This window comes from Ranitomeya variabilis, chromosome 5, assembly GCF_051348905.1.
Source record: "Ranitomeya variabilis isolate aRanVar5 chromosome 5, aRanVar5.hap1, whole genome shotgun sequence".
Taxonomy (NCBI): Eukaryota; Metazoa; Chordata; class Amphibia; order Anura; family Dendrobatidae; genus Ranitomeya; species Ranitomeya variabilis.
In genome coordinates this window covers 651,689,987-651,703,191 of record NC_135236.1, presented here as the reverse complement: position 1 = coordinate 651,703,191, position 13,205 = coordinate 651,689,987, and the positions used below count along the sequence as shown (strand labels likewise).

Below are 13,205 nucleotides of genomic sequence, written 5' to 3'. Positions count from 1 at the left end.
TTCCAACATGGGGTCACTTGAGGGTCGAATTTGCTCTTCTAGTACGTAAGGGCTCTGTATATAGAGTCTGCAAACTATTCTAGGAAAATCTGCCCTGCAGGAGGCAAATAGCGCTCCGTCCCTCCAGAGCTCCACCATATGGCTAAGCAGTACTGTACAGCCACATATGAAGTATTTATACATTCAGCGGAAAAGGTGGGACAAATTTTTGTGCCATTTTTACCCTTTTCTCCATGTAAACATGTAAAATCTGGGGCTAAAATAATTTTTTTTGTGGTAAAAATGTATTTTTTTTTTCTTCAGTACACATTGGTATAAAATTCTTTGATACACCTGTGGTGTCAACATCATTACTGCACTCTTAATTGAGAGGTATATTTTGTAAAATGGGGTCACTTGTGGGGGGTTCTGCTGTTTTGGCACCTCAGTGGCTCTCCCAGTGGGTCATAGCACCCGCAAATCATAACAGTAAAATAGGCACTAAATTATGGTGTTCCTTCCCTTCTGAGTTTTGAACTGTGCCTCAAAAGTAGTTCTCGATTACTTGTAAGGTATTGGCGCACTCAGGAGAAATTGCACAACAAATTGAGAGGTCCATTTTTTCCTATTAGCCCTTATAAAAAAGAAAAATTTGGGGCTAAAACAACCTTTTAGGGGTAAAAACGTAATTATCCTTTCTTCAGCACCCAATGGCATAAATTTCGGTGAAGCACATGTGGTGTCAACATGCTCACTGAACCCCTAGATAAATTCATTAAAAGGTGTAGTTTGTAAAATGACATCACTTAAGAGTGGTTTCTGCTGTTCTGGCACCTCAGGTGCTCTGCCAATTTGACATGGCAGCCTCAAATCATTCCAGCAAAATCTTAACTCCAATATGTCACTTATTCCCTTCTGAGCTTTGCACTGTGCCTCAAAAGTAGTTTTCCCCCACATATAGTGTATCGGTGTACTAAGGAGAAATCGCACAACAAATTGTATGGCTCAATTTCTCTTGTTACCCTTGTGAAAATTAAAAAATAGGGGCTAACATAACATTTTTGTGGAATAAATTTGATTTTCTATTATCACAGCTCAACATTATAAACTTCTGTGGGGGTTCAAGGACCTCACCACACATCAAGATACATTCCTTGAGGGGTCTAGTCTCTAAAATGGCATCAATTGTGGGGGTTTTCAACTGTTTAGGCACATCAACTGCTCTCCAAAAACGACATGAATTCTTCTTACAATTCCAACTAATTTTGCTTTCAAAAAGTCAAATGGTGCTCCTTCCCTTCCAAGCACTGCAGTGTGCCTAAACAGTAGTTTTCCCCCACATATGGGGTATCAGCCTACTCAGGAGAAATTGCACAACAAATTTTGGGGTTCATTTTCTCTTGTTACCTTTGTGAAAATATAAAAGGTGGGTTTGAATTAAAATTTTTTGGAAAAAAAGGTAAATGATCATTTTTTCCTTCACATTGGTTCAGTTTCTGTGAAGCACCTGAAGGGTTAATAAACTCCTTGAATGCGGTTTTGAGAACTTTGAGGGAAGTAGTTTTTTTTAGAATGGTATCAATTTGGGGTATTTTCTGTCATATAGGTCCCCCAAAGTCACTTAAGATGTGATGTGTTCGCTAAAAATATAATTTTGTACATTTTGTTGGAAAAATTAGAAATTGCTGATCAACTTTTAACATTTTTAACTTCCCAACAACAAAAATTATGTGTCAAAAATTGTGCTGATGTTAGTTAGGGAAATGTTATCTATTAACTATTTCAGAATCACTAGGATCTGTTGAAGCACTCCAAAGTATTACCTCATAAAGTGACACACGTCAGAATGAGAAAAAATTGGAATAGTTATGAAGGCGAAAACAGGCTTCGGGGTGAAGGGGTTAAGTGTGCAAGTTGAGATTAATTGAGGGAAAAAAGCAATACAAGAAACTCTTGGAGGCTACAGTTTCTCTTTTCGGTGATCCAGCTGCTATTGGGAGTTTTACAAGCAATACTGCCCACGAAAAAGTAAGCAGATTAGCTCTTTTCTAGAATGAAGAAAACTGTGTCTCTAGTGTACCCCCAGGTTGTAGGTATTAAAAAATCCTCCGAAGATGATAAGGTATATCAGCTGAATCAGAGTCTCTCCAAGAAAAGAAAAAAGAGACACCCATCTGGACAAGCACTGGTCTAACAGGAACTTGTCCAGAAGGGAGTAAAGGAAATTAAAATATAGTTGTAAAAGTATGAAAAAATCCTATAAGACATAAAGAACTGTAAAACATAAAAAAGAGTTTGCACCAGGTTTGAAAGTTACTTATGATAAGTGAGTATACAGACGAAACAGCAGGGGCTCGTAGCTGCTACTTTATGAAGCAATACATTTTCCTGCCTGTGGTAACACATTTTCCAGCCTGGAGTAACACATTTACCTGCCTGTTTTATCACAAGAGTGAGTGTTTCTTTCACTTCACCAGCCCTCTGAGCTAATCATAAATCAAGTAACTGAGGTAGGAGCTTCCACGGCCACTGAGATTATACGTCACCAATTTGATTTATGATGAGTTCAAATGACTGGTGAAACAGCAGCAGAAACACTCACTCCTGTGATAAAACTTGCATGGAAATGTGTTACCTCAGAAATCAGCTGCTGAGAGCCCCTGCTGTTTCATCTGTATGCTCAATTAACATAAGTGACTCATGCTTCCCTCCTCCTAGTAGTTGTGATATGTACTGGTCATGAACTGGAGCAGCTCTGCATGGTCAGACACAGCCATTATACAGTACATAGCAGATGCACCTTAATAAGATTATCTCAGCACACAAACATTTTTCTTAGAAGAACCAGATGTAGAACTTATTATTATTCCAAGATCTATTAAACTGTACTTTAGTTGTGGAATAACCCCTTTAAGTTACTGGTGTAGCTAATATTGGTAGTCATGTTTTAAGGCTCAATAAAGTGTTGGACAACGACTTACAAGGTGGCACTAGAAAGATAGTTGGTTTCATTTATCGAGAGAGCTTTCTTGCCTTTTAGGAGAGAACTAACATACTTTTTTTTTCTCTATAGAGTACTAAGACTACACACACAGCTAATCTTAAAACGAACCAATCCCCCAAAGTTGTTATCTCATACACCATGTTCTGGAGATTACGATCTCAGTTAAATTTGTTCCCCCCAACAAATATGAAAAACAATTCAAAACATTGACAAAATAAAGAAAATGTCATCTAACCTTAAAAAACTCTTTAGTAGATCCGGAATCTAGTGTCCCATAAGCTATCTCTGTTTGCTTGGCCAAATCGTCAGCACTTTCGATGGGCGACACCATTCTCTCAACCGTCAAGAAGGCCGCTAGGTTTGCTGTGTAAGACGAGATGATGATGAGAGTGAAGAACCACCAGACGCCACCAACTATGCGACCTGAGAGGGACCTGAAGAGGAGAACCACAAGTTGTAATGTGTTTAGCAGATTGGATGTCTGTACTGATATGTGCTTGACTCCATCACTTCACACAACTTACTGAAGTCTCAAAATACTACAGATTCCAGGACTGGATGGATCTCATCGAGAGGACGCATAAGTGGCAGACTCTTCTCTATGAAAATGTCCTAACTGTGCCCATGAAAAAGGGTCCATTTCAGTACGAGATAATACTGTTGCAGTACCAAAAAATGAAGGAAAAAAATTGAGAAAAGCCTAATTCAACACACACACAAAAAATGATACCACTTCCCTATATCTTCTTTGGAAGTGTCAGGAAGGCTTTCGTGTGGACAGTAGCTGTGGATATATGGTGGTCATCAAGACTTATTTCCTTAAGGGAAATCAATCAGCAGGATTTCGCTATTTCACATGAGAGCAGCATGATGTAGGTTCAGAGCAAATCAGTGTTTTATTAGCAAGAGATTATCACTAGTTGTCTCGTGCCATGTAGTCCTCCTGATCTGTGCCACCTCCACTGCCGATTGGAAGTTTTCTGTCTATGCAAAGTCTAGACAGATAGCTGTCAATCAATGGTGTGGGCAGGGTTATACAGAGCTCATCATTCAGAGAACTGCTAGATCTGCAGTGAAAAAGGAAAATATCTTTTATTTTTAATCCGGCGCAGCAGATGTTTTATTCGGAAGGGTCAAGAATGCTTTAGTGTGGACAGCTGCTGTGGAGAAGTGGTGGTCATCGTGACTTTCTTTTCTTAACAAAAAAGTAGCTTCTAAGGGTTCTAAGTCAAAAAGGAAAACATTTCTTTTTTTTACTCTGCACAGCAGATATTTTGCTTTGGATGATAATCACCAATGCTCCAGCGTAAGAATCCTATTAAACCATAACAGCGTCTTGGACTTCTGTGAGTAAAAGCGTAACAGTCACATCTCCACCAGGAGCTGCTCCTGCTACGTCTGCCACTGTCACCAGGCGCAACTGTACTCATTCTGTTAGCGGTGCTGCTGATGGGGAAAACATTAGGACCAGAAGCTCTAGACAGCACAGGCTATGTCGAGCCACTAAGAATAGGCTGGCTTTGACCACTTTTGCCATCCAATCTGGCAGCATGGATGTGTGAAGTCCAGCTGGAGTAATCAGCTCCCTGCCTTGGCCAACTGCACAGCACACACCCTACTAATACTCCCAGCTTACTGCTGGTAGCTGCCAGATATAGTTTTGTCCTGTCTGGTTCAGCCCTGTGGTTTCAGCTTCAGCTCCTATCTTTTATTTTATTGCATCCCTATTGTCTTGTATGATCGAGATCCGATTCCTGATCATTCTTTGCTTGCTGATTTTGTACTATTCTGCCCTCCTGGTTCTGACCTGGTGACCTGACCACTCCTGCCAGCTTGCCCCATCGACCAGCAGCTGACACCATGGCTCCATCCCCGGGGCCCCTGTGTAAGTTCAGATCCATGTACAGGGGTTAAAGGGTGAAGGCCAGAGCAACCCTTGAGCCAAGCATATACATTGCAGCCATTTTTAGAGCTACAAAGCAAATACTTACAGATGTCACATTATATTACCCTAAAATTCCTTGGCACTTATGAAAATTCTATAACAGGGCCCCCATCCTGCCCTGATATTGTGATTGAGGAGCTTCTGAGCTCCTCAGACACCATGTACTTCTTCAACCTTATTCCTACGCCCCTAGTTTGTGCGACGTAAAATGGTTGATGATAGATACACACTTTAATAATCACACAACTTCCACTCCGTTTACACTTATTAATGGGCCCCTACAGCTACACATAAGAATAGAGTTGGTGAAAATGGCCAATTTTTACTCAAACGCTCATCTATTGTTTTACATGACCGTTGATGGACCCTTATCGTCTGGAATGAAGTCAGTTGTGCTTGAAACTTTCGTCTGATATTTCGAGAAAAAACACTTGTCCATGAACGATTCTTAGCCCGATGTCACTAAATGTGATGGAATCATGCTATAGCCCAATATGGAGTATAATGGGTATGGTTGCAATGGCAGAACGATGGATCACAGCACTTTGTTTAATGGTTGTCCAACCATCAACTGACTTCTATCTAATGTGTATGGCCACTTTTATATCCAACTCTCCAAATATCTTCTCCACCATACACTTGCTTAATATTGTTACAGATTACTCCTGTTTGTGCCTACGGATCCTGAATACCTCCACCAATTAACGAACACCATATAGTATGCTTCTTAACTTTGATTTAGGGTAAATCATTGGAAAAGAAACATAGATAATGAGACAGAAATCAAGAAGTCTTTAAGGTGGTTACATCACCTTTAATTAACATGGTTTGACCAACATTATACTATATCATTTAGTTACTGTACTTGACATTTTAGCTATCACCTCCACATATTTCTTAAGTTGATTGTATTTCTCGATAAACGGTGACATTTAAATGATAAAATACGCAGGAAGTAGATTCAGCTGGAAGGTTTCTTAACAAAAAAGATTTGCAAATTTCTATAATTGTCTTTGATGGTGACAAAAATTAGAGTAGGGGGTATTCGGAAAAGAAATGATCCGGTCTTGTCAATGGGAGATCGGTAAGAAGCTAGTTACACAAGAGATATAGGAAAACATAAAAACATTGCACAACCGGTGACATCAGCTCGGACAATTTTTGGGTTTGGGACCAACTAATGTAAATTCTAGACAACTATTTGTTTTTTGCCAAAATGATATTAAACCAATTACTACAATTCAAGAGACTTGCCTTCATCTTTGGTAAGTGAGATGATTAGTAGTTGCCAGAAACAATTGGGACCACTTAAGCTGCTAACACCGAAAAGAAAGCTGATAACCAAATGTTTATTGATCTCATCAGCCATTCAAATGTTTAAGGGAGGTAAGTTTTGACAGACTCATATGACAAAGGACTATCTACCGAGGGGAGCAAGGAATCTGGTGTGCTGAAATCCAATATGCCCAAAAAATTCTGAAAGCAAGATGATCCACCAAATAAAATGTAATCTCTATGGGTAGCTTCGGAGCAGACAAGAAAGAGGTTGATAGAAAAAAAAGTCACGGTTTACCCAATGCCACAATTTTACTGTACGTAGTACCATATCTAGCAATTAGAAATGGTTCTTGTTATGGGATCTATTTCTTAAGAAAAAATCCCATTAGGTTAGGTTATATGATCATTCTTCTAAAGCATTAACGTCAAACTCTAGCCCGCGGGCCAAACCTGGCCAGCAGGGTGATTATATTTTGCCCGCGATGCCATATTGAGGACTATGTGGGGTCATTATATTGTATGGAGGACTATGTAGGGCCATTATACTGAATGGAGGACTATGTTGGGCCCTTTATACTGTATGGAGGTCTACGTGGGACCCATTATACTGGGTGGAGGGCTGTATGGGGATCACAATTGGGGCATCATACTGTGCTGAAGTCATAATACTTTGCCAGTGGGGTACAGTAGGGTCATCATAGAGTGCATGTCGAGTGTACAGTGATGGACTTCACTGCGGGGGTATCATACTGTGTTTGGGGGCACTTTTGTTGGCATCATAATTTATGGGGGCGAGGAAAGGGCAATCTAGGGTCAGGAGGAGGAAATTTAGTTTGTAAGGGCTGCAAAGTTATGAGGTATTCTTTTCTATGACCCCGCTGAATATTAAGGTTGTTTTTGAGGGGGTAGGTCCAATTAGAACTGCTATGGTACCCCCTTATTTCCATGTATGCCTCTGCCTGTGAGGAAATACCCAATTCTCCGGTCATGTGGTCCGTGTCTTAAGATTTAAAATGTAATTAAAAATGTACTTTATTTATGGACAACTCCTTTAAGTTTTGTTTCCATTTTTAATGATATGGAAACTCTACATACAGTATTTCTTTAATAAATATCAAGGTTGGCTCGCAACTTTTTCCAAGTTTTTAGTTTTGGCCCTCTGAGTATTTGAGTTTGACATCCCTGCTCTAGAGATAGGAAACTGCTAGTGAAAACATTTCTAAACAAGCAAAGATGGACCCCGGAGAGAGCTGAGGTATGTTAATATACTTAGACTACATTAAGGCAACAAGGAAAATGGGAAAAAATATCTCCAGTTCCATGGGAAATTTTGTAGAAATGTTTGAAATAGTCATTTTATTCCATTTTGGGTTCATTAAATCCCCACAATTACCACTGATGCAATGTACCGTATTTTTCGGACTATAAGACGCACCGTACTATAAGACGCACCCCAAATTTGGGGTGAAAAATGCAGAAAAAAAGATTTTTTATAAGATGGGGGTCCGTCTTATTGTCCGAATTTAAGATCTCTTACCTGAGGGCAGGCAGTGGCAGAGCAGGGTCACAGGAGGCATGGTGGTGGCAGAGGTGAGGTGATGCTGAGGTGCGGTGGGCGGAACGGCGTGCACCTGAGCAAGGTCCCATCCTGCTTAGGTGGGCGAAGCCATGGCCTGGTGTCCATGGGGAGGTTGCTGTGGCATGGCAGACGTGCGGTCACTTCCTCAGGTGGCAGCGGCCAGGGTCCCTTCCACATTTGAGGTGACGCCACAGCAGTAGTGAAGGAGAGCAGCAGAGCTGGGTGGTTTTCCTGGTGGCGGCGGGCTTACCGGCATTGTGGCGGCGACAGAGGTGCGGGCATGATGTGGCACGGTGAGCTGTATGGCGTGAGCAGGTCCCATCCATATTTGAGGTGAATCCGCGGCCCGGTATTGATGGAGAGCAGCAGCGCTGGTGAGTTACGGTATTTTCCGGTGGCGGCGGCCATCTTGCTGAGGCCGCGCGTGCGCAGATTCACTACTCTGCGTCCCAGGGCTTCAGGAAAATGGCCGCCGCGATCTCCATCTGCGCATGCGCGCCCTCCCGCGGCCATTTTCCTGAAGCCCTGGGACGCAGACGAAGACGCACCCCCCATTTTCCTCACAATTTTTTTTGGGAAAAAGTGCATCTTATATGCCAAAAAATACGGTAAGTAGTATAAGTCGCCCAATAGACGGGAGCGTTCTGTGAAATTGAGACTAGGCCAAAAGTCAAGCCACATTACGCACCAAGATATAGAGAGAAGCAAGTATAGTGATAAATGAGCAAAGTTGTTCCTTTGATAGAAAAAAGAGAGTAGTGCAATGTAAAAACAAAACAAAACAGAGGGCTTCAGAAATAAAGGGTAAGAAGGCTCCATCAAAGACTGAAATTAATAGAATGAAGATATGGTGGAAATGTTTTACTTTGATTCAACGTTGAAAAGGTCACCAGCTTGGGGGGTATCCTGGATGTAATATATTAATATTTCTATGTAGATAGTGCACACCATTCATCTTTGCTCTCCAGTCCAGCATGTAATTTTAGGTTTAATCTAGTGGGAGTAGTCTATGGAGCCATTGTTGCATAACCATAATGGGACTTTCTTACTAAATCCTATGAGTAGAGTTGAGCGACTTTCATTTTTTTAAGATCGAGTCGGGTTTTGTGAAACCCGATTTTGTCCAGAGTCGAGTCGAGTGCAGTCGGCCGATTATCGCTAAAAGTCGGGGATCGACCGAAACACGAAACCCAATGCAAGTCAATGGGGAAGCATAGTCGGCAGTGAGTGGAGGCCAGGAAAACACCTACAGTGCCCATTTTAATGCCAAAAACATCCATTCTTGTTTCTGAAGCTTGTCAATCTTAATTAACTTTATAATAATAGTTGGGCATAGGGAATTGGGGGTCATTTGGCAAAAGTTGTGGGGGGAGTAGGGCCGGCTCAAGTTTTTCGTGGGCCCAGGAAATGCGGACTACGTCACGGCGGTGTTGCAGGGAAAGGTAAGTATTTCAACGTTGCAAGTGCTGTGATCCTGAGCAAGCAGGGGGGGCCCACTCGTTCGCATTGGCACTGGCACAGGGCCCCTCAAAGTACAGCGATGTGTGTTTGCATGGCGGGGGCGCCTCCCACCAGCAGCGACACTTTTGCGTACTCTGAGGGGCCCTGTGCCAGTGACGTCGCCAACGAGTATGCCCCCCCACCTGATGAAGGAACCTGCACTTTCATCTGCACCTTCCTCTCTGTCCCTGTGTAAGGTGGTATAACATGCGGGAAGGGGAACCTTACTTTCAGCAGGGTCAGATTCTGGCTGTGTAGAGTATAAGGGGAATGTAGTGGTCTAGGTCAATGTACCAGCAGACTCATCTAGCAGTGGCTGGGCAATGGGCAGGATGAGGAGGAAACAGATATAGGGCCAAAGAATAAAGTAGGCTAAATACAGTTCAAAATTGGTAACAGGACTAAACAGGCGGCATTGCTTTGTTCAGTGGAGTAGCAAACCCAAGAGCAGCAGACACTGTTTCAAGGGCATAACCACACTAGTAGGCCAAATGCAGTTTAATATCTGATAGTATAGGGCGAAAGCCAGAATGTGGAAGCTCAGCTTTGTTCAGTTGAGGACAACACCAGGCAGGGGCAGACAGACACCTTTAGTAGGCCGGAACAGCCAATTGCATTTTTAAAAATGGTAATTTGGAACTGAAGGTTGAAGCTCAGCTTTATTCAGTTGAGGACAACACCAGGCAGGGGCAGACAGACACCTTTAGTAGGCCGGAACAGCCAATGGCATTTTTAAAAATGGTAATTTGGAACTGAAGGTTGAAGCTCAGCTTTATTCAGTTGAGGACAACACCAGGCAGGGGCAGACAGACACCTTTAGTAGGCCGGAACAGCCAATGGCATTTTTAAAAATGGTAATTTGGAACAGAAGGTTGAAGCTCAGCTTTATTCAGTTGAGGACAACACCAGGCAGGGGCAGACAGACACCTTTAGTAGGCCGGAACAGCCAATGGCATTTTTAGAAATGGTAATTTGGAACAGAAGGTAGAAGCTCAGCTTTATTCAGTTGAGGACAACACCAGGCAGGGGCAGACATTCACCTTTAGTAGGCCGGAACAGCCAATGGCATTTTTAAAAATGGTAATTTGGAACAGAAGGTTGAAGCTCAGCTTTATTCAGTTGAGGACAACACCAGGCAGGGGCAGACAGACACCTTTAGTAGGCCGGAACAGCCAATTTTTTAAAAAAACAGCAGTTAGTAAGAGGCAGAAGGTAGAAGCTCAGCTTTATTCAGTTGAGGACAACACCAGGCAGGGGCAGACAGACACCTTTAGTAGGCCGGAACAGCCAATTGCATTTTTAAAAATGGTAATTTGGAACAGAAGGTTGAAGCTCAGCTTTATTCAGTTGAGGACAACACCAGGCAGGGGCAGACAGACACCTTTAGTAGGCCGGAACAGCCAATTGCATTTTTAAAAATGGTAATTTGGAACTGAAGGTTGAAGCTCAGCTTTATTCAGTTGAGGACAACACCAGGCAGGGGCAGACATTCACCTTTAGTAGGCCGGAACAGCCAATTGCATTTTTAAAAATGGTAATTTGGAACAGAAGGTTGAAGCTCAGCTTTATTCAGTTGAGGACAACACCAGGCAGGGGCAGTCAGACACCTTTAGTAGGCCGGAACAGCCAATTTTTAAAAAAAACAGCAGTTAGTAAGAGGCAGAAGGTAGAAGCTCAGCTTTATTCAGTTGAGGACAACACCAGGCAGGGGCAGACAGACACCTTTAGTAGGCCGGAACAGCCAATTGCATTTTTAAAAATGGTAATTTGGAACTGAAGGTTGAAGCTCAGCTTTATTCAGTTGAGGACAACACCAGGCAGGGGCAGACATTCACCTTTAGTAGGCCGGAACAGCCAATTGCATTTTTAAAAATGGTAATTTGGAACAGAAGGTAGAAGCTCAGCTTTATTCAGTTGAGGACAACACCAGGCAGGGGCAGACATTCACCTTTAGTAGGCCGGAACAGCCAATTGCATTTTTAAAAATGGTAATTTGGAACAGAAGGTTGAAGCTCAGCTTTATTCAGTTGAGGACAACACCAGGCAGGGGCAGACAGACACCTTTAGTAGGCCGGAACAGCCAATTTTTTAAAAAAACAGCAGTTAGTAAGAGGCAGAAGGTAGAAGCTCAGCTTTATTCAGTTGAGGACAACACCAGGCAGGGGCAGACAGACACCTTTAGTAGGCCGGAACAGCCAATTGCATTTTTAAAAATGGTAATTTGGAACAGAAGGTTGAAGCTCAGCTTTATTCAGTTGAGGACAACACCAGGCAGGGGCAGACAGACACCTTTAGTAGGCCGGAACAGCCAATTTTTTAAAAAAACAGCAGTTAGTAAGAGGCAGAAGGTAGAAGCTCAGCTTTATTCAGTTGAGGACAACACCAGGCAGGGGCAGACAGACACCTTTAGTAGGCCGGAACAGCCAATTGCATTTTTAAAAATGGTAATTTGGAACTGAAGGTTGAAGCTCAGCTTTATTCAGTTGAGGACAACACCAGGCAGGGGCAGACAGACACCTTTAGTAGGCCGGAACAGCCAATGGCATTTTTAGAAATGGTAATTTGGAACAGAAGGTAGAAGCTCAGCTTTATTCAGTTGAGGACAACACCAGGCAGGGGCAGACATTCACCTTTAGTAGGCCGGAACAGCCAATTGCATTTTTAAAAATGGTAATTTGGAACAGAAGGTTGAAGCTCAGCTTTATTCAGTTGAGGACAACACCAGGCAGGGGCAGACAGACACCTTTAGTAGGCCGGAACAGCCAATTTTTAAAAAAAACAGCAGTTAGTAAGAGGCAGAAGGTAGAAGCTCAGCTTTATTCAGTTGAGGACAACACCAGGCAGGGGCAGACAGACACCTTTAGTAGGCCGGAACAGCCAATTGCATTTTTAAAAATGGTAATTTGGAACTGAAGGTTGAAGCTCAGCTTTATTCAGTTGAGGACAACACCAGGCAGGGGCAGACAGACACCTTTAGTAGGCCGGAACAGCCAATTGCATTTTTAAAAATGGTAATTTGGAACTGAAGGTTGAAGCTCAGCTTTATTCAGTTGAGGACAACACCAGGCAGGGGCAGACATTCACCTTTAGTAGGCCGGAACAGCCAATTGCATTTTTAAAAATGGTAATTTGGAACAGAAGGTTGAAGCTCAGCTTTATTCAGTTGAGGACAACACCAGGCAGGGGCAGTCAGACACCTTTAGTAGGCCGGAACAGCCAATTTTTTAAAAAAACAGCAGTTAGTAAGAGGCAGAAGGTAGAAGCTCAGCTTTATTCAGTTGAGGACAACACCAGGCAGGGGCAGACAGACACCTTTAGTAGGCCGGAACAGCCAATGGCATTTTTAGAAATGGTAATTTGGAACAGAAGGTAGAAGCTCAGCTTTATTCAGTTGAGGACAACACCAGGCAGGGGCAGACATTCACCTTTAGTAGGCCGGAACAGCCAATTGCATTTTTAAAAATGGTAATTTGGAACAGAAGGTTGAAGCTCAGCTTTCTTCAGTTGAGGACAACACCAGGCAGGGGCAGACAGACACCTTTAGTAGGCCGGAACAGCCAATTTTTAAAAAAAACAGCAGTTAGTAAGAGGCAGAAGGTAGAAGCTCAGCTTTATTCAGTTGAGGACAACACCAGGCAGGGGCAGACAGACACCTTTAGTAGGCCGGAACAGCCAATTGCATTTTTAAAAATGGTAATTTGGAACAGAAGGTTGAAGCTCAGCTTTATTCAGTTGAGGACAACACCAGGCAGGGGCAGACAGACACCTTTAGTAGGCCGGAACAGCCAATTTTTTAAAAAAACAGCAGTTAGTAAGAGGCAGAAGGTAGAAGCTCAGCTTTATTCAGTTGAGGACAACACCAGGCAGGGGCAGACAGACACCTTTAGTAGGCCGGAACAGCCAATTGCATTTTTAAAAAT

General features: G+C 42.7%; 1 protein-coding gene across 4 annotated transcripts in view; it reads right to left on the bottom strand.

The window, feature by feature from the left end:
- GRIA1 (glutamate ionotropic receptor AMPA type subunit 1) overlaps positions 1-13,205 on the bottom strand; it is a 325,697-nt gene that overhangs the window by 31,103 nt on the left and 281,389 nt on the right. For all 4 annotated transcript variants that reach the window (XM_077266385.1, XM_077266386.1, XM_077266387.1 and 1 more), the window contains exon 12: positions 3,219-3,417. In XM_077266385.1, the coding sequence (XP_077122500.1) occupies positions 3,219-3,417 (199 nt within the window). The remainder of the gene's footprint in view (positions 1-3,218; positions 3,418-13,205) is intronic.